Source organism: Lagopus leucura, unplaced genomic scaffold (assembly GCF_019238085.1).
Source record: "Lagopus leucura isolate 7727_CA_CO unplaced genomic scaffold, USGS_WTPT01 Super-Scaffold_100009, whole genome shotgun sequence".
Taxonomy (NCBI): domain Eukaryota; kingdom Metazoa; phylum Chordata; class Aves; order Galliformes; family Phasianidae; genus Lagopus; species Lagopus leucura.
In genome coordinates, this window is record NW_024962266.1 from 13,412,233 (window position 1) to 13,434,426 (window position 22,194).

Below are 22,194 nucleotides of genomic sequence, written 5' to 3' on the forward strand. Positions count from 1 at the left end.
TGTACCAAGCTGGTGACAATACAACACTGGTAGATTTGTGTTCTCAAGTCTTCAGGGCTTACCTCAATAAAACAGAAAGTAGAGAAACTTCCTTCTCTTATCAAAACTCAAATGGCAAATCACTGTTAAACTTACAGCAGGAATCTGTTCATTAGTTGCAGGCATTAGTTTCATCCTACGTGGTCTTTGTTGTATACTGTCACTAAGACAGCTGAACATAAATGAGGTTGAGTATATCTCTTCTTATTTGTTTTTAGAGAAAGGTGAAATAAGTAACTTCAGTGTATCTTTGCTGTCTGTTCACAAACGAGAAGCTGAAGAATGTGGTCCTCTGAAGAATTGTCCATACCTCTTTCTTAATTTACATTATAGTGTTTCTAGAACAAAGTGTATCTGTTTCTTGGACCTGGACCTTTGTGGACAATATTTTTCACAGGTATTAGGTGGTTGTAGTTTGGAATTAGTAGTAGATGTTTACAGAATTCTATGGACTACAGAACTTTAAAAAAAAAAAAAAAAAAAGGGGGAGGGGGTCTTTAGAATATACTTTATCAGTAGGCATGGTACTCTTCAGCAGCGTAAGTTCTCTTTATGTAGTTCTGAGTAAAAAATGCACAGTTATCGATTGAAACTGGTATTATGGGTTGTCGTTAATTTATTCTTCCAGAGTAAAGAAGAAGTGATGGCAGTGCGGCTCCGTGAGGCAGACCGCATAGCAGCTGTGGCTGAACTCCAGCAGCACATTGCTGAATTAGAAATCCAGGTAACACATGCTCGTATGAAACGTGCGGCTTCGTACTCCTCCTTCTTGTACCTTTTTTCCTGTCCTTCACTTTCTTTTTTTAACCTGTTGTGAGCAAGACACTACTTGGCAAAGTGGGATAATGCTGTCTTTGTATAGTGTGCCTCCTTTATAAGCAAAGGCCTTACATTTACCTTCTGTGTGTACTGGTGAGCTTTTAATAATTGTTTCTGTACAAGCACCATGTGACTTCTTTGTTGTTACTTGTAATGAGTAATTTTCAATGCTATATCAGGTTGGAAGCATACCATTAAAAAAACCCACATTTTGATTTTGGCAGACATTCCTGTCTGCATGTAATTTTCTGCTATGATCAGAGTTAGATTCGTTCTAAAATGTACCTCCGTTATTTATTTAAACCAATACTTCTATTTAATGCTGCGTATCACTGTAGGATTTGAAGATGCATTCTGTAGCCCTTGTGCTGTTCCTTGTACTGTTCCATTTTTTTTTTCTCTTGAGCCCACTGCTCCCATAATGAGAGAATCATAAATGATTTCTATTTTTTTGGCTAGGAGAAATCTTGATGGGTTACTGCAGACTGTCATTCATGTACTTGCATGCTGTTTCCCTACCTGAATTTTGTTGTCTGTCCGTGAAGGTTTTCTTGGTTATTAATCCTGGATTCAAAGCTGCTTGTTACCTAGTTTCCTTTCTTTTTCTCTTAAACTGGCAGTGCTAGTGTCTGATTTCCCTCTGAAATTTCTCCTTCAAGATGATTTTATTTTATGGTGTGAAAGTTCAACTACTTGCATTTTTTCAAAATCTTCATGTATGGTATGAACTTGCTTCATAAAACAGTTTTTTGTTTCTTAACTCTTGGTTACCATTTTGCTAACAGCATGAGGAACATGTCAAGTAACGTGCATATTGTTTCTATAAGATCAACTTGTTTATGTAGATGACTGTACAAATAAATTTGATGGAGTTTCCATAAAGAATTTCAGTTTGAATACTTTTTCCTGTAGTGAAGCAGGCACTAAATCTATTAAAAGATAAAGCAATCAGTTGATCACATAATGCTTAGATAATGCGGTGATGAGTACATTAGAACTACTTAGATAAGTTAGGATTGCATATGACTCAGTTATCTACTAGAAAGATAGTAAGAGAATAGCTGAATTCAGGTCAGGCTTTGTCTTCTATGTTAGCAATCTGTCTGTAAAATAATTGTTTTATTCATTCCAAACTATCTGGTTTTGCAGGTGAGGAACCACCTGCACTTTTTTGCTTTTATCTACTGTAACACTGGCTTTAAATGCCATCCTGATAACTTTGGCTAAAATGGATCTTCCATAAAGCACAGTAGATCTGGTGTTATGAAATAGAGAATACAACAATCTGTTGTGTTTTTTTCTTTCACTGAATTAGAATTTTTTATGTAAACAAGTCTCTTGTAGCTCTCTCCTATTCCTTTTCCATACTTCTGCCTAAGCTGTGAGTGTCAAATTATACAGTTTTTATCATATCATGGGCATTTAAAGAATGTAGGTGCCAGAAGGGTAAACTCTTTTGTAAGTCTGCTTTATACATGCAGGGACTTCACTGCCCCTGTTTTGTCATGATATTTCACTGTCTCATTCACTTGTTTCTCTCTCCTTCCTTTTCACAGTCACTTCTTTGCATGATGCCATCTTTAGTTTTTTCTACTTTTCACAATTAGGTTGCTTTCTTTTGTCTCCTACTGAAGTGCATTTCATGTTCCAGTCTTTTTTTGTCACCTTAGATGACCACATGTTAGTGATTTTTTCATCTGTAGCCTCAAGATCCCTTGTTTTCTGTACAAATGAGAATGACTGTACTTTGTGTATAGTCAGAGCATGAAGTCATTCTGTGGCTGCAGTATGTACCTAGGAGTTTCCATGTCAGAGTTTGATGAACTACTGATCTCAAGCTTGTAGTAGTTCTGAAATATAGCTTGTGTAATTGTGCAATGCATGTTTTGAGTGTTAACTTCATACATACATTTAAAACAGCAGTGGTTTAATAGAAATAAATTCCTTTTATGTCTTCTTTCACACTGCAGACTTGTCTTGAAAATTTTCTATTGTGCTGTGGAAGATTCTCTCTGCTTATAGAACCTTGCACAGATATTTGACTGGTGTTTTGACAGCAAATATGAAACTTAAGATCAAAAGATCCTTTCAGGTGCTCAGGCTCAAAGATGTCTGAAGCATCTGCAACAACAACAAAAGTACTAATGGAGTTGTGAAGTATTTACTTCCAAAGCCAGCAAGCTAAAACAAACTATTGATCCTATTGCTTCAACAAAACCTGTTTTTTAAGGAAACATCAAGTCTCAATATGGGGATGAGGTTCTAAATAACTTTTTTCTCATTGGAGAAAGAGCTGCCTCATTTTTTTCCATTCAGCTTGCTGCTGGAATGCTGTGACCCGATGTCAGTGGTGGAGGGCCTTTTAATTGAGGCTTGCCTTAATGACTTGAAACACAACATTTAATATAAAGTGCATGTAACTAATCTTGGAGTGTGGATGTCTCAAAGTGATTATGCTGAGTAAGAGGAATCATAAATAAGTCTGCTTGTGATTATTCCGAAGCTGATGAAACTTACCACACAACCTTCATCTTTTGTATATGTGTGTGTGGAAAATGGTGATTCTGTAGGAAGCAGGGGAAAATGTAGGGATTCAGTGCAAGGTCCACATGGTCCATAGCAATGCCTGACTTAAATCGGATTTTTCTTTTTAAATGTTTGTGTAGGTGTAGGTGTGAGACATTGGCATTAACTTTGGCAGAGTATCACTACTCCCACATATAAACTGTTCTGACATGCACAAATGCTAGATTTAAATCACAGTTTGAGGTCACTCTTAGTTTTGGTTAGTAATAATGACAAGGAGAAAGAGGTAGTTTTATCGTTTAATAGTAGATGTAACTTTGTAGCAAGTTTGCTGCGATTCAGTTATAAATATTTAGTTATTTATGTATTTTGAATGTCATTTTATCTTAGGCATTGAGTTCTTGATGCTGATCTGTTAGACTTCTGTGTAAATGTGTTGAAATGCAAAAATAATCCATGGGCATTCTTACTTAAAAGTCTGAGACATTCCTTAACGATAACGTAATTGGAATGCCTAATTCACAGAAGTGACGGAGAAAAACCTTGAAGCTGTGTATAAGCAAAGCTGTCCTTTGTCAGCCATTTTTTCCTCCATTTTTTCCTCCAAGACCAAGGAATGGATATTTGCTCTTTATGCCTGTAGTCCATCAGTAAATTCCTGGGTTTGCTTCCTCAAAGAATAAATCTTTCTTGTTATTACTTGACCTGATGTAATAGCTACAAACTGCAACAAGCAAATGTTCTAACTCCTTAATATCAGCCTTTCAAATACTATTACTTGTGGTTTGTCTCTACGCTCCCTTACAGCTCTCGGGAAAATCTCTACCAAGCCTCACTAAATCTCTACCAAGCCCCACTTTCTGGTCTGTAAGAGCAGGTGTTCCTTCTGGTCATGTATAGTTGGTCCTGTTGGTTATTCAACACTGGTAGAGTTTTTGTTGCTGTTAGTTTTTTTTAGGCTTTCCTTAAAACAGTTGAAGGCAGAACAGGCTAAAAGTGAGAGGGGGAGGGAAAAAAATTTTTTTTGGAAAAATTCAGGCAAGGTTAAATTAAGCTGCAGTTATCAGTTAATGTCAGTCAGCTGGCCAAGATAAGCATGGTGCCCATGAAGCATGGACACTGGGGAAGCAGAGCTGGGAAAACTGTGGAACTCTCTTCTGCATTTTAATCTGTTTCTCTCCATTTCCATTCAAATTACTGACTTGTTGCTACCCTCCTAAAATAGTCCATGGCTAGTTTGGTATATGGAGATACAGAGCACATTTCTGTTATAGAAAATTAGTTTTACATGTGAGTAATCTCAGTAGGAAAACTCGTCTGTTGGTTAGGTTGATCTGGTCAGGGGGGTAACATCACTTCCTTCTTGGTGTGTTTCCTGGCAGATTCGGAGAATTGTCACATTTACCCATACTTAACCGTGTCAGAGCTGCTTTGAGAACAACTGTAAAGGAAGTCCATGATTGTGCTAGTTCTCTCTCCCACAGTTAAAACTTTTAGCACTATTTCACTAGAATGAAGCCTTTCTATGGCCTCTGTTTAATAAGTTTTCCAAGTACTGACTGTTGAGTAAAGAAATTGTTTCCATCTTTTCAAATTACAGGAAATGTTTTTTCTCTTATCAGTAGTGGTATGTGATGTTAGTGATGTGTTTTTTGAAAGTCTAGAATGAGTCACTGTAAAGTCACTGAAAGGACACTAGTTACCACATTTACCCTTCTGAATAAACTTCATTTACATCTTAGTGCTCTATCTTGCCACAGAGGTAAGAGTTTAAAAGCCTACCCTGAAAAGAGTCTGAGGTAGATTGGTAATAAGTAAATATTTTAAAGTCAGGGCAGGGGAAAAAAATCAAGGGTATTGAGGAAATACTCCTTAGATATTTTTAGTAAAGCTGATAGATTATTATCTGAGGAACAACTGTCTCGTGTCTCTTCATTTTTGACTACCAGTAAAACTATTGATTTGGTTTTTGTGTTTTTCATAGTTATTTATTAAAGTAAAAAAGATCCCTACATATTCTCTTAAATGATGTAATTTCTGACATTTATTTTCATACTGTAATCATCAAGAGTATACTGGAAAACAGCTACTGTTGGAATGCAACTGGAATTCTATTATTTTGACCTTCTTAATCTTAAACATTCCTTAGTTTAAAGAGCAAAAGCAGGCATAAGGTCTCCAGGGTGTTTCAGATGTTTTTGGTGAATTTCTGGTTTGAACTCCATTTTATCATAACTACTAACTATACTTAATTTTTATGTGGGGTTACTGTACAGTAACAGCTTCAGGTATTTAAGATAAGCATTCTCTGAAGCAGTTTGTCTCTATGCTATTGACTTGCCAGCTGTGTATCTTGGTCCAGTGGTTGGATTCCATATACTCAATAGTTCTTATATACATCAGGTAAACGTGCTGCTAAAGACTAACTGCTGTTTCTTGGGAAGATACAGAAATGGTTTTCTCTTAAAAAGTCAGCCGAAGGAGGACTTCAGTCTGATACTACAGCCATGTATCTCAATTTATGCTTGTCTGTGGGCAGAATTCTTACTCAGTCTAAGAAGCCAAACTTTGAGGAAAAGATACGTTCTCAGGTGCTCTTGTAGTAAGTAGATCTTGGTGTGCAGACAAGTGCAGTAACTCTAGTACTTCAAAGCAGGGTGAGTGAGGGAGGTGAGAACTCCCACAACTGAAGGTGCTTAAATATTTTAGCAGTTACTTTTTTAGTCTTCAGGGCTCATTTCCTGCCCTTCCACTGCCTGTGCTACTCCCTCCTTACGTAGCCTCTCAGTCAGTTTGGACTGCATGTGGCTGCTTCATCTGTTACAGCTACTTTTTTTTTTTTTTTTAGCAGAGCTGATAGCTGCCCACTAGGTTTTGGGTTTTTTTCCCCCTGGTACAGAGACCTGTGACTGCGCCAGTGCTGGGGGAGCTGGTCCATTTGAAGATACAGTAAGACGAGGAGAGGCCAAAATTGAAATAATGGCTTTTGAATGACACAGCACCAACTAGTATTACATTTCTAAAATCCTTCCTGAGAAGGGGAGATGGGCACTGCAGTGTTGCCAATATGAAGAAGCAGTATACTGTAGAAATCCATGTAGAGATTGATTTACTTGTGATGGGGGTTTTTAAACAAAAAGTCCTTGATTCTACATTTGCCCAACTTTAATTCCTGCGCTATTTCAATTTCTTAACCCTTTTTGCTTATTGATGTTATCTAGTTTCTTTAAGTACATTATTTCGAACTTAAAATGTCTATTAGTTGTCAGGAGGCCAGGCATCTTTGTATTGTGACCTCTCCAAATACCACAGATTTTCTGCAATTGTTCTAGCTCTATTAAAAAAAAAAAAAAGACAACAAAGGAACATTAACCACATCCTATGCATACAATATTAGATCTTTAAACTCCTTTAACACTTTAAAAGGTGTGATATGCATACCTTAAGCACACGTTAAGATACCACTTAAAATTTAACATTCATTTTTGAACCAGTCCAGTTTTCTGATAGTTTTATTCAGAAATACGAAACTGCTGAAGCACAACATAAAACCAGCTGAGTTAAACGCTTGGTTACTACTGAGCTAAATGGTACAACAGGAAGCATTCAATAACTTTGTTGTTGGTACACCTTTTCTTAACTAAAAAAAGTCAAAACCAGATTTAGAATAAAGGAACACCATGAGTAGAGCAGTTAGCTCCCCTTTTTTTTTTTTTCTAGGAGGTTTTACACAAGATAAATTTTATTTCCTTTGTGCTTGAGCACTCTTACTATTTAAGATTGATGAGATTAGGATTTTCTTCATCTTTTTTCTGTGGAAGACTTGCCAGATCAATCCATACTAAAAACACACATCTTCCAGCACATCTGCATGGCTCAACACTTGAAACGTGAAACTAGCAATGGTAATAGGATTGATTAAGAAGAAATGCATCAAGACTGTTCTGATTGTAGGCTCAGATCTTCTGCGCTTGGGCCGCAGTCTTTTGGGCAGGTGATCCTCTGTTCCCCATCTCAAGTTATTCTTAAAATAGCTGCTTTCTAGTGAACTAATTGCAACAGCCATATCCTGGCAGATAATATGATGAGGATGTAATCATTAAGAGTGCACCAGTATTGCTGCCTGAAGTATTGAATTGTTTCAAATTCTCTTCAGTGCTTGTTATTGTTTTCACTTCTCACTTTCTTTCCCACTTCCATGTCACTTGCAGCCTAACTAATTCCCTGTCCCTCTTTTCAAGGCAAATTTAATTCACATGTAGAACTGAGAACAAGGAGCTCTATCAGATTGCCCTATGCAATGGCCACATGCATACAATTGCCACATGGCTAGATCAGTTTGAAGAGTTAAAATTTTATCTATGTAATATAGTGTCATATTTGAGACTGAAAAAGCCAAGCTGAAGTTGCTAAACCTTTCTTAATAAGCCACTAAGTTAAGCATGAACTTAAAATCCCATGTGTGGTTTTCTTGTGTGAGAGAAACGTGTCAAGCATCAGTATGTTTATTGTATGCACTTTTAAGTAGTCACGGTGGCATAAAAATTAGTGCCCAAGTGTATCTAATGTAATCTGGAATTATAATGCACAGGAGGGAATCTAACCTGCAGGAGGACAGAATTTGGGGTTCATACTACTGTAGTGGAGATTTTTGCTATTTAAAGATATGTGCACAATGACAGTGGTCATTGAAAAGAGACTGTCAGGTCATTACCAAGATCCCTTGATTAGTAAAACTTCGTTGTTCTTTTTTTTATTTTTATTTTAATGGTAGTTAGGAAGTACAAGATACTGTTGTATGTATTACCTGGTGTAGGATGAGAATGAGATCTAGAACTACAGAATTCTTAGGAGAAAGTATTCTGTGTTTGTGACATATCAGAAAAATAATAGTAAGGAAAGACATTCCTATTGCTTTCTGGAATATTAAAAGGGACTGCACATACTGAAAGCTCCCTGTCATCAGATTTTGATCTCTTGTCAACTGTCACAATGAAAAACTAGTGTTAAGGATGTTACAATGAAAATTGAAATTTGCCTTTGATTAACAAATACTTATTAGAAGCTGAAAATTGCTAGCAAGTAATAAGAACTCAATATAAATATAAAATGTCTGGAAAGAGAAACAGTTTTGTATTGAGGAGAAACATCAGTCTCTTAGAGTTCTAAATAATGAAGGGTAACAAGGCTTGTACACTGTCAGATGAACAGAAATATTCACAAATATTTTTAATTGCTTTTATCTGACAGGTGTAGGATTTCAGCTGTCTGCTTATCTGATTTATAGAACAAATGATATTGTTGTAAAAACTGAAAAATATTTTAATTCTAGAACATGTGATAACTGCATGTTTTCCAGTGGTTTGCTTGTGCACCTGCATGAGTACCTTTTAAAAAAGAAATGACATAAACAACTTGGAAGGAAAAATAACATAGGTAAAAAAATACATCCTTGCTGCTCTGAGAAATGAATAGCAGCTATGAAGAAGATTCTGATACGTTGCCTAAAATTTGTGTGGCACCCTTCCAATTTCCCCACTGAAAATAGGCTCTGTGTCTTACAGAACATGGACGCAAACAGTTTGTTAGAAATACTTGTGGTTTTGTAAATTTTTTGCAGCTAGATAAAAGGATCGTCTTCTGACCTCTAGTGTTTTCAATGTTGCAAGAGGAGGTTGCAGCAGAAGTTTTCTTTTAAAAATGTGCTGTAGAAAATCACGTTGCAAGGTTCCTGTGCTAAACACATTTTGATGAACTGTCACCTCTACAAAATCTGTAAGTTCTGAAAGGAAAACTGAAACTGTCTCTGACCTCTGTTAGTGACGAGGACCTTGCAAGCCAGGCTCGTACTGACATTCAGTTTAAGCTGACTGGAGGTAGACTGTTCTTCCATGAGCAAACTTAATGTTAAATTGTTCTGTGATACATGTTAACTTTACGGTGTTATTTAGAATAAAAAACATTTAAGTTTAATGATATATTATTCCCAGTAATGTATACTGTATGTGGTATGTAGTAGCAGCTTTCAGCTATTTGTGCAGTGCTGAATTTAAGTGAGTAAATCTTATTGACTTTATTGTTAGCATATCATAACAACTTGGAAAAGCCTGCATCATGTCCTCTTATGCACACAATTCTAATATAAACTCAGATGTTTCCTCTAAAACAGCTGTGGCACCTGTCTTATATTTGGTGTAAGAAGCTGGCTTTCCATTTCTTTCTGACACCTTGTTTTGTGGTTACGTAGTAATTTGGAATCAAAGGAACAACATGCTAAAATGGAAAATTCTGTTTCAAGTGAAGGACTTACATGAACGTTTCTTCCAAGTGCTCCTGCTGTGACAAGAGATGAAATCATCCTTGTCTAAATTCTTAGCATCGGTGAAGCTTTTTCTTCAGATGAATGTAAACTGTATTACTTTTGCTCTGTAAGTTATGTTCCTTCTGTTTGTAACTTTGAATACTAACTAATAGTCATCCTTGTAAAAGGAGATGAGTTTTATATATATCATTTTTTCAATCTCTTTAGTACAAGAAAAATAATGATGTTTCTCACTTGGTGTGTGTGAATTTGAGCCGTAGATTGGCTTGGAACTGAATTCAATGTGGTGTAATGCACTACTATTCCATTGTAATTTATGTGAGTTAATAGTAAATATCACAAAGTAAGTTTGTGCTGTGTACTCTGATGCAATAAAAAAACAGCTTTAAAAGAGAAATATCTTTGAAATAGTTGACACTACTCAGGGCTCTTCTCGTTATGTAGTCAAATGGTTTGGAAGGCAGTGCACTGCTACTAAGTTCCTGGCACATGTTGTGTCCTGGTGGCGTTTCAGGGAAAGCTCTCGGTTAAAGCTTTTTGTCTTTTGAAGAGTAGTTGACATTTCTCATTCTCTGAAATTCTGTTTGCAAATTACTTTCAGCTTGCTTGTTGAAATGCATTGTTTACTTTCTTCAAGTGTAAGTAGGAATTCAGCTACTGTTAGAAAGCCACCTGTTCCACGTACAGTTGGGTTTCTGTATTGTATTGGCTGTGTGTGATTTGCAATTGGTGCAAAAACTTATAGCATTTCAGCCAAAGTTGGTGCCTGCTTCAGAAATTATTTATCTGGGGGGAAAAAACAAGTTTTTTTTTTTTTTTTTTTTTTTTTTTTTGAGATCTACCAAGGATTTGGTTTGGTCATATTAGAGATAAGCTGAAAGTTAGCGTTGGAGGCTTAATGTTTCAAGATAAAGTCACCTGCAGTTAATAACTGCTTTTACTTGACAAATAAACATCCTCTTCATCTGTTTATCATTGTACAATTTATTGTTGTACCTCTTAGAGCAGTGACATTAGGGAACATTCTTCTCTTCGCTTCTGCTCTGTAGTATTTCTGCACAATAAATATCACTATATTTTAAAACTCCTGAAGAGAAAACTAGAATTGTCATACGTAGTGTTCCCTAGTGGATCAACTTGTTCTGAGCTGCTAATGCCTCTGGATACCTGCAGAAAACTTCATCTAAGTGAAAAATGCTGAGAAGTGTGTGTGAATATCTGTGCATGATTCAAAAAAAAAAAAAAAGCAGACAACTAAAATAGCATTTTAAGATTGTATATTTGTGAACAATTTGAATAAGATTCTTTTTTTAACCAAAACAGAAAGAAGAAGGAAAGATTCAAGGGCAGCTTAATAAATCTGATTCTAACCAGTATATCAGAGAACTGAAAGATCAGATAGCTGAGCTGCATCATGAGGTAAGTGGTAAAATACTGCCTGGTATCTTGTACCTGTTGTCATATCTCTTAAGTGTAGCAGGCTTTTCTTTTCTAGTAGCTGTTAGAGCTTCATTACCTGATTTTGCCAATTTAAGTTATTTGAAATAAATGCAATAAAACGAATACTTGTATATGCATATTGTACTTGTAACCTCATGAGTAAGAAAACTAAAATTTGCTTAGTTACATGATTTGATATTACTGAGGATGGTATTTCTTCCATCTTGTTAATTTCATGAGTTGATCATACATTGCTGTGTTCAGAGATGGAAGCATGAAAACAAGCTGCTTTGCTTTCACTTGGTACAGGTCTTAAGGTTAATTCAATTAGAAAATAAACTGTTTGCATATGCAGAAGAGTCTGTAGAGATCTCTTTTGGTGTTTGCTATTATAAGGACTAATTTTTTGGTAGTGTTCTGGGATTGCTTAAAAAGAAAAAGGACGCTTGCTTTATACTGTTTAACAGATACAGTTTTTAACTACCAAAACCTTTGACCTATGAAATTTCTATCTTCAAACTTCCTTGCTTTAATAGTTGTAGTAACTATTAGTAAAAAAGATCAGAGGGTCCTGAAACTGAGATGGCTTATGTAACCTCTGTGCTCACTGGCTTATTTCAGTTCATTCGGTGCTATGAAGAAATGTCTTATCACTGCACTATGTGCAAAATGCCTGGTCACCTTTGCATTATAGTCTGCTTCCACGTGTCTTGTAATACTCAGCTCTGGTAGTAGTTAAAAACTGTAGTATGTAAGTCACTCTGAAAGTAATGCCTCCTATTTATTTCCATGGAGATACAGAAAATGCTGTTAGAGTGAGTTCTCAGCTACAAAACACAACTGTTTACCATACGTACTGCCAATAGCCAGGCATTTTCACCAGTGATGAACAAGAGCTTGCATGCCATGCTTCTAGAAATGTGTATGATCATCTGGAACATGGCTTGTCTTCCATGTCATCACCACTGCTGAAACACCACATCCACTGTTTAGTGTCTGTAAATGTTCAGCAAGCATTGGTGAATTTCACTGGGTGCTGTTTTTTTCCCACATGGAGGAATTGAGTGACTCACCTTTGTTTCACGTGCAGACACTATTGTCAGAGTGCCCTCCTGCTGCCATCTGTTGCACAACAGAATGTAGTGGAATGTTGGAGTGGAGGTTCAACCTCTACTGCCCTATCTCCAACATGTGCCTGTGACGTTGCCCAACATAACAAAATGGGAGGCATTACTTCTGGAGCAGACTGTGTATTAAATAGATAAATACAAGTAATTAATTTTGTTTGCTTTATTGATATGTGTGTGTGTATGTATGTATGTGTTTTTAACTGTGACATCTATATCTAAATGTTCCTGACCTGTAATGTACCAGGATTTTTAAATGCTGTTGCATACTGCACAGCTCTGACAGGCTGCAATTGCTGTCAAGCAGCTTTGTTACTTGTCAGTAAATTCTGTAAGCTTGTCTCGTCTGCCTTTGGTACAGAAGTAAGATCTGATGATGCTATTTATACTCTGTCCCTTAACCTCACAGTTTAACCTGCTCTGATATGATGTAAATGGCACGAGTATGTAGGCATTGCAAACTTTCTAACCAGGTTTGCATACTGGTTGTACACTGGGTGCTAGGAGTTCAGAGAAGTTCCCATTGATTAGACAGTAAACTGTTAGGTGGAAGCAACTTCTATGGAAAAAACATCTTGTTTCAGTAAGTAGTACTGAAGTAAGCAGCTAACTTGGAGGGAGGGGTAAAAGCCGTGGAAAGTTGGGCTGCTCTCATTTTGCATTAAGTAAAGTTTGAGGACTTAAGGAAAAGAGGTCATAAACTAGTTTGTCACTTATGTTGGAATGAACTACTGGAGGGAGGAAAGGGGAAGAAGTACTTTGTAGTTGCCACTTTTTTTTCTTTTAATTCAAACTGAATGAAATTAAATGATTTACAAACTGCTTAAGTTCTTCGTTTCATACACTCCCCCTTTGTGCATACAGTCACTGTATATATATTACACAGCAGCTGTCTCTACTTCCTGTTGGATGTTGCAAGGCTCGTATGTATTACCTAGATTACAGGAGTGGTATGAAAGATTAGAATTAACTTGTGTACCCACAAACTACACTGGCAGACCACAAGACACCTTTGGAGACAGAAGCAAGTGGTTTCCTGTCTGTAAGACTTTGTGATTTAGGACTGAAATGCTGAATGTTAGGTTGGTATTTGAAGCAAATCTTTGTAAAATTTGTCCTTGTCATATTACTGGATAGACTTTGTCTCTTGAATTCTGGAGAGTTTGATTTCCTGCTAGATTTCAGTTTTTTATTTATTACTGATTTATTTCAATGTAGTCTTCAGTTTTAAAGTCAGCACAATTGTCATAATAAGCTAAAGGCTCAGTATGTGTTGAAGTACCCTAAAGCAAGCAGTCTCTACAGTGACAAATTGTAGAGTGTTCTCTGCAACGTGCCGCAGAACGGTGCTTTCACAGCTGCATTAGGAAACTAGGAAGTTTCATGAAGCAGAAGCAGCAACATGCAGGAACTTGGTGCTTCCTTCCCTGAATGTGAGGTTTTCACTTTATATTTGATAATCACTGACAAGAGTATAAAATTCAAAGTATACAAGAGAATGGCACTGTTTGTCTAACTGAAGAAGTCATTACATTTTTTTAGGTGCAAGTGGAAATTATATTGTCCACATGGGATCAAGTTCCCGTTTTCAAACAACTAGCATTTGGTGTGAGATACTATGATGTATCTAAAATCTAAATGTTAAGGTGCTGATTTTGCTCGTTTCCTATCATTTTAATGCAGTTTCAACGCACTGTAGATGGTTGTGGAAGGGTTTTGTTTGTCTTAAGCTCCGTTTTTTACAATGTTTTCTTACACTTGAAGGATCTGGTAGTTGTTTTTAGCTCAGATCTGGCCAAAGAATACTCAGAAAAGAATGATGTATTTTTTCTTTGCTCTTATGTAAGACAAGTCATTGGCACTTCTGGCCTATAAAATATTCTTTAAAACTCTCAATTTCTACTCTTTGTGTTCTTAAGGGGAAAAAAAGACATTAGTTTCAGATTAAAAAAAGAGTTTGAGATATCTGTGGGGTCAATGAAACCTGTGCGTTTGTCATTTTGGACTATAGCTTTCAAAAGGTACTATGGTCTCTGTCATCACTTCTCATTCCCCAGGAACGTGTACCCCCTATAAAAGACTAAATTAGGACTTGGCTGTGAACTCACTCTAAAAGCATAATAAATACAGAAAAGAGTTAAAATAAAAGTGTTGAATATGTAAGCTGTTCAGTGCCCTTCACTTTGTTTCTTACACTGTTTAGTCACCTCCAGCAGCCAGCATAACTTGTGCCTTTAAGGAGGGAGATCAGCTAGTTGCTGCTTATCTGTCTGTGCTGTGCATTTATTCACTTCTCTCCCAGGGCATGAATTAAGATCCTCAAGTGAAATGGGAGGAGGAATAAATTCCTGCAGATGTACAAATGTCATTTTTATCACTGATAAGAGTACTTACTGAAAGCTAGGAGGAATTACTGAAGTGTTTCCATCTTGTTATAGTCTTTATGAGGTGCCAGCTATTGACCAATGTCAGGGACAGTACGTGGAGCTAATTTTGTGGTAGCTGCTCTATAGGAGGTGCTTTTTATAAAATAATTGCTCAACATATTTTGAGGGGAATAATGAGAAAATCTTGTGTGTTTTCTGTATTGGAATGAAAACCAGAATCCTGATGTTACTGTGCTACGAAGGTTAGTGTTCAAAAATTAGAAAAGCCTCTGCCAACTGTCCTCATTAGCAACATTTCAGCAGGGCTGGTGGAAAAGATGACAGATGACTGAAGCATTATTTTCCAAAACAAATTTTTGAGGTTTTTTAGAAGACTATAATGATTTCAAAAAAAATTATGGTGATTTAAATTCTTGTGTCTTTACAGTGAAGAAAGGGGGATTTTTTGGAAGTATCTTCCCTTTTTTTAGTATTTAAAAACTCAATGAGCTCTCAAAGTAGAGACTAGTAGTTTACTGACTTTTCCCACTTCTATAATTTTATCTAGGGATGGAACTGATGTTACATTGTAAGAAACTAATGCAGTCAGTAAGATTCTGATATAGATATTATCTCATGGTCTGATCTCATTTCTGGCGAGCTTACGTTTTAAGATTGCCTTAATGAAAAGAGATATAAAAGTTGGAGATTACATACAATGCTTTTAAAAGATTTTGCTTGTGTGATAAAATTCAAGACACTTTAGGTAATTACTTTGAAGATAATGCATAAGATATGACCAAAGGAGTAATTGGTAATATAGCTAAAGCTAAGAATTAAGGCTATATTTTGGAACTTAGTGTAGCTTTCTAGACTTTTACTGCTGAAACTAGATTGGAGGAGGGAAAGTAAGCAATAGCCATCAACAAGAAGGATGAGAAATCTCATACACGTCACATATACAACAATCAAATAGAATTTGACATGTTATAATATGCGGGAGGGACGTTCAAACCATGTTAACAATTCCTTTTGGTCTTAAAATACTGTGAAGTTGTATGGTAAGTAAGCTGTGTTTAAAAACTGCCAAATTATTTCCTCTGTATTTCTGGCATACTACCAAGGAGCATTCTGTCTTTCCTCTTTATTTTCTTACTAGTTCTCCTTTGAGTCAGATTTAGTGCTTAGCAAATCAGATGCTCCATAATCTGAAATGCCTCTAGACAAGAAGCAGGGAAAGCAATTCTGAACTTCGCTCTCATGTGCTTGAACTGCTGTTGTTCAGGTACTCTGTTTGGATGTGCCTGTGCTGCATTTGTCACTGCAGTGTGGGCACATCTTTAAATGGCATTTATAGCTGTGAATGGGTTGTATGTAGATTTGGGTAATGAATGTAGAAGGATTAATTGGAGGAAGCAAATTCTAGTTTGAACTACTAGAAACAAAGATCTTCACTGAAGACATTTATAGGGTGGTGACTTGTAGAGTAACAAATCATATGGGTTAGTGAGTGGAGATCAAATGGATCAGCATGTAGATCTTGGGAATAGATTTAACTAATTTCATCAGAACTAGATATAGGGAAGTCCCAGAAAGTCTTAGTACTTTACATGTAATATTTACATTGAACATAATACTTAGTCTCTTGTCAACTTCCTCTCCTTTCTATTGGCGATAATGAGGTTCAGGAAAGATTGGAAGAAGCATACTGTTTACTTTTCATGTAGTACTGGCAGATATGCATTGGGCTCTTTGTGACTGTCGTTTTTTTTGTTCTTGCTTTTGTAAAAGCAGTTAATTTCTATGATTTCTGTCAATTTTTACTGTTCTTAATTCATAGTTTTCACTATGCTTGCTAGAAATACTGTATTAAATTATGCAAAGTAGTTTTCAATACTGCCTAGAACCACATTATCACCTTCTAGTAGTTTGCTTTACTGGATGAATGCTTTCAAAATATGTGGTTCTGTAAATGTTTTCTTACTTGATAAGAAATGCCGTCTTTGAAAGGAAATATGTTAGCCCTCAGATTTACAAAGCATTTCAACTTGTGGTAGAAGTCTATAGCACAATAAATCAAGAGCTTTTCTTCCTCCATATCTTGCAAGCACAGTTGGACAAGAGACCATCAGATTTTCCCTCCCCACAAGTGAAGTTCTTGCAAAGCTTCTGGACAGCTAAAAATGTAGTTGGTCTACTGGTACGTGTCAAAGATACAGAGCCTCCGTGCTGGTGGAGTCTGATTTAAGTGGTTGTGGTCAGTCTGAGGAACCTGTGATGTGATAAGATAGCGTTTGTGAGGTCATGTGGTTTGTGAACTCCAAGTCTAATGTAGCAGCTTTGTCTACACAGGATAGTTAAATATATACTGTGTGCTTTAGAAAAGTGAATTGCTTTATTCCTTTAATTCAGCCTCTCCTTGAGAGTCAAAAGATGTTAGACTGGCTGGATAATACCAATATTGATACAGAAGTATGATGCTGAACAGATATGGAGTCCCATTACTTTCCCATTACTTTATCCAGTTCAGTTAATTGTTCTTCATAAAAGAGTTGGCTTTAAAAACTGTCTGGCTTAAACTAAGCAGTGAACAAGTAAAAGCACTGTTGCTGTGTCTATTTTGTGAAAATTGGTGGATTATTTTGATTAGTTTTGAGTAGGTGTTTGTAGCCTAAAACAGACATGCTACACTTGTCCAAAAAGGTAGGATTGATTTCATAGTGATTTTAAATTACACGCTCCTCAGTAACACCTTCAACAAAATGATGGATGAACAGTGTAACCAGGCACAGTGATGCAGTCTCCTCTCAGGGCAGGTATGACTTTGTTCACTATGGTGGGACTAGAAGATGAGGGCAACAGTTTTAGATACAAATCTTAGCTTTCACTGCCACTATGGCAGATTAGATTTGATGATAAAATAAATGAAGTTTGGTGATTGTAGGAACATTTCCCTTTTATGTGTTCTCTTTTCTGATTGTATCCTGCTGCATCTAAGCTCCAGATCTGTCTTGTGGAGAAATACACTAGTTACTGATTGCAGTAATAGAAGTGAGTGCACCTACCTACACTGAACTATACAGAGTCCCTGTTTGGTGTTTACCTGGGTTGTCAAAGGAAGTAAACTGATCATAAGTAACGTTATTTTACTATTGAGGCAGTAATGCTCTTGAGTCATTTTGTTGTTGCTTTTAAGCTGTGTGATCTGTCTACTGTATTACGTAGAGCTTTGTCAGGATCTGTCGTGTTTTTCTGCTTATGAAAGTTCTGTTAGGAATTCAGAAGTGGAAGAAGTACTGGTTTGAACTTAGAGTAATTGCTCCTTGGAAAAAATTGTCAGCCACCATGCACAGGTGCCATCTATTTCCTACTTGAGAAATAGATCTGGAGAAGAATGCTGTGTGTTAGCATGTTTCTACCCCTTCTGAAATGTTTATTGTTCTCTGAAACGCAGGCAGCACAGATAGAAGTAATTTCAGGTATCAGGCAAAAATAAATGTTACTTTGTCTGCTTGAAAATGCTGAGGTTAACTCCCTGTTTTAAAAGAATAGAGTAAAAGTGCAAAATGATCATTTCCTGTAACTGTGTGCATTATGGGTATGTTTTCAGTCTCTGCATCAGCCAGTGTGCTCCAGCTAGCGCCTGAGGTTTCGGTCATTTTTCTATTTATAGACACATGCTCTAGGGAAAAGGAGCAGTGAGATTTAGGTAGCTCCTTGGGTCTACGATAATCACAGTACATTCAATGTGATCATGCTGCTGTTTTAAAATGTTTTTGTTGCCATGTCCTCCAAATAAACACTTTCATTAGAACTTCTTGTGGGAAGAGTTTCTGGGAACTTTCCTTCCACCTACCAACTAGCTACTTATAGAAACTTCCCAAGGCTAATGTAGCTTAGAACTTTTTGGAATTGCATATGATCTCATTACAACAAATTTGTCAAGATCTCCCTCAACAGTCAGAACACGACTTAGTTACCAGAGACTGATTTTTTTTTTTTATTTTATTTTAAATATACATAGTTTAAAATTTGAGTACTTTCTTAGCACTGTTTTTTATTTCATACTTGATACAGAATTTCAAAGGTTAATTTGATTACATGGCTGTAGATCAAAAACAGTCTTTAACCATATAGAGCAGTGATCAAAAAGTCATGACCTCCCATTGATCGGTTTATTGGTTTCCTGTTCTGATTCACTGGAAACCTTCTGGTCTGTATGCTTGTTGCTAGTTCTAATCTTTGTCACGTTTGCAACACAGCAATACTGTCTTTACTAAAACTGATATACAACATATATTTACCATATTTCCTTTTGAATCTAGAGCTCCTTAATTAAAGTACTAAAAATGTCTTTTATTTTAAACAAGGCAGAAAATGTACACTCACAGTCAGAGCAATGTGGAATGCATATTGAAACAACTAGCGATGAGCTTTAATGCATTAAAGCTACCTCATAGTTTATTCAACTTGTTGGCATCTGTAGGGTTTTTATCAAGCCTTCTACACTACAGTGAAACTGAACATGATTCACAGAAACTAGCAATTTAAAACAGTCCACATATTGAGCACTGTAAGAGAATATATCTTTAAAAGCATGGAATGGCTAAGTCTTGGAAATTTCTTGCTGCTGTTTCGCTTTGCACTTGTGACACATTAAGCAGTGGCTTAAATTCTGTCAAGTAATATGGTCAGCAAAATTAATTTGTGGTAAATACAAACATATTGGCACACAAATTTGTTTTTAACCCTTTTGTTTTTGTTAAAGGGTGACCTGAAGATAACTGTTTTAACAGGATAATTTTGTTAGTTAATCACATAATGAACTTAGAATTCAAATTGTCTAGATTAATCTAGGAAAAAAAATAATCTTTGGGCTTTTGTCTTTCAAGAACAGCAGCCATATTTGTACAACCAAAAAAGCAGCCCATGTCCTTTCTGGTAAATTATGCTATGGCCCCTGTTTGGGCCCACAATAAAATACCAAACTATCACTAACTTTTAATGTCCATTGTGAATTTTGTAGACTTCCTATTTTAATCACATCAAACTCTGTCTCAATTAGGCAAATGTGCTGAGTCCCAGACAGTCCTGAGTATGCTTGGGCATGGTTTAAGATTCTCCTGCAGTGGCTGGCTAACACCATGATTTCAGAGAGACTGGCTCAACTCCTATGCTGTTCATTTATTGAATACTCCTGTTTTGTACTGCCTTGCAAACACGGCTTTTGAGAGTATGGAGAAGAGGAAAATATAAATGCTAAAGCTATGTTATGGTTATTTCAATCTGCTAGAACCCAAATTTATATGGAAGCCCTCACCTCTGCACTTCAGACTGACTTTGTAATGGGGTTTTTGTCCATGTATTAAAATTCTGTATTAAAATTTTCTTGAAATAGTTTTGCAGTCTCTTAATGCACTTTCAAATGCATTCACTCATATTTCTATTTGTGTCTCTTCAACAATGCTGAACATTTTGAAGGACTTGCATTTCAACAAAATCTCAACAATTTCCTAATTTTCATTAGGTTTTTTTTAATAATGTGAAATTAAATCTCAGAGGAAGTAAATATGGCATCATAGTAATACTACTTACTTACAAACATATTTGTCTGTCGTGTCCATCTCAAAATGTGTACGTTGTAGCTCAAGCTGAAGTGGAACTTCAGTAAATCGTTAAAACTCCAAATTGTTCTGGAATGGTCTCAATAGCTTAAGTCATAATACTTCAAATAAAAGCTGTCTGAAAACATGAAGATGTAACCTATTTCCTGAATTCCTCTGCTAAGAATATCTGTGCAGATCTCCATATCTGCCTCAAAGTGAAAGAAAAAACAATTTCACTTCTTTCTTTTCATTTTTTTGTCTTGGTTTTGTGTATTTCTCACAAATCTTTTGTGGTCTGCAGAATGTACTTTTTTCTGCTTCATTTTCTAAGTCTAGTGGTAGATGGAGCAATGGAGAATCCAAAATGGCTTTTGTAAGAGATGCAAGGATGGCCATTTCCATAACTTTTCGTATGGATCTCACTGAACAGAATCCCATGCAGGTCCTTCTCGACTGTTGCTCTTCTAAACAATGAGTCCATGTTATTAAGGCCTCTCCCTCAGGAAAAACAGCAATGATCAGGTGAACTTGAGTAAGCAGAGTAAATGGGAGTTCCTGGATTTGGCATCTATCCTGGTTGGTTTGGGCTTCTTGAATCATCAGTAATTTCCAGGAATGACCCTTCTGTCTGACATTGCTGGTAGCTGTGTTTATAGCAATGGCTTTGGGGTGGGCGGGGGTGGGGAGGGGTGATGGACAAAAACAAACAACAACAGCAAACAAGTTTAATGTTCAGTAATGTGAAACAGGAAATTCACTGGTGCTGAAATAAAAGCCACAACCTTGAGTCTGGTCCTGGTTATACTGACAGTGCAATTCTAGTTTAGCGAATATTTTACGTTTATTTTAAAAATTGTTAGCAACTGTTGTCTTGTTTGTAACACAAAGAAAGCCTGCTGTGATTTACATTGCTGAATATTTTACGTGTTTGTTTGCTTGAAGGTTGTGCAAGTTATCAGGAAGGTCTCAAAAAACCAAAACTCCTGCTTTTCGCATATAATCCTCATATAAACTGCATCATAACTGAGGAAAATGAAGGATGCCTTTCAGATATACATTTGTTACATTAACCTGTTCGTTGCATGATGTTGTTCTGCTTTTCTTAAATCTGAGTTTTCAGAGAGCAATAATTACAAGTTTTCATTAAAATGCTCTGATGCAGTTCTGTTGCAGTGCATAGCAAGCAGTCCTTGTATAAGGAAGTTGATTTTATTGGGGAACTTTACAACCAGCATTTGCATTGTAGCTCTACAGCCATTTGACTTGCTCAGAATCCTTTTAAATGAAGGATTGCTAATATTAGTTTCTGCATCTGTTTAGTTTAGCTCATGATTTCTCCATTTGTGCAGCGTTCATGTAGTGATGGTTTCGCTATGAATGTGGCTCACTGTGGATGTACAAACTCATTTAAAAATGGGTTTCAGAAGGCATGAGATGTCTAAAGGAGATGCTTGTGTTCGTGGAAGTGAAAATGTAGCGTGAAAATGCTTGTTAACATTGTTTGTTCTTCTTGTGTGTACATGTAGAAATGCTTCAACATTATGTCAACTAGACATAATACTGATATTTGTCTTTCAAGTTACACTTCCCATTTGTTCATTCTGAAAAGCTGTGACTGCTTCATTTTTTTTATATGAGCATTTTTCCAAAGGAAGTTGCTGGGAGTCTTTTAAACAGAAACAGCAATATGCTAGTGTGTGCATTGGACTGGAGTGCAACAAACTTATGTCTCTTGCCAGTAACAGCTTTATAACACCCACATGAGTGGTCGTGTTTATATACATATATATTCTGATCTAATTTGTGTATCGCTTACATACCTTGTTGTGAGTAGATTCAATTTGTACTGACAGGCATTCTTAGAATCCTTGATTTTTTCAGAATTGGATAAATCTCAAGAATGATGACTGAAGCCTCTTGAAGGAAATAGCGTCTTCAACTTCTTTCCA

The 22,194-nt window shown here is 36.4% G+C and overlaps 1 protein-coding gene across 6 annotated transcripts in view; it reads left to right on the forward strand.

The window, feature by feature from the left end:
* EVI5 (ecotropic viral integration site 5) overlaps nt 1-22,194 on the forward strand; it is a 65,529-nt gene that overhangs the window by 36,876 nt on the left and 6,459 nt on the right. For all 6 annotated transcript variants that reach the window (XM_042873374.1, XM_042873375.1, XM_042873370.1 and 3 more), the window contains 2 exons: nt 668-763; nt 11,030-11,125. In XM_042873374.1, coding sequence (XP_042729308.1) covers nt 668-763; nt 11,030-11,125 — 192 coding nt within the window. The remainder of the gene's footprint in view (nt 1-667; nt 764-11,029; nt 11,126-22,194) is intronic.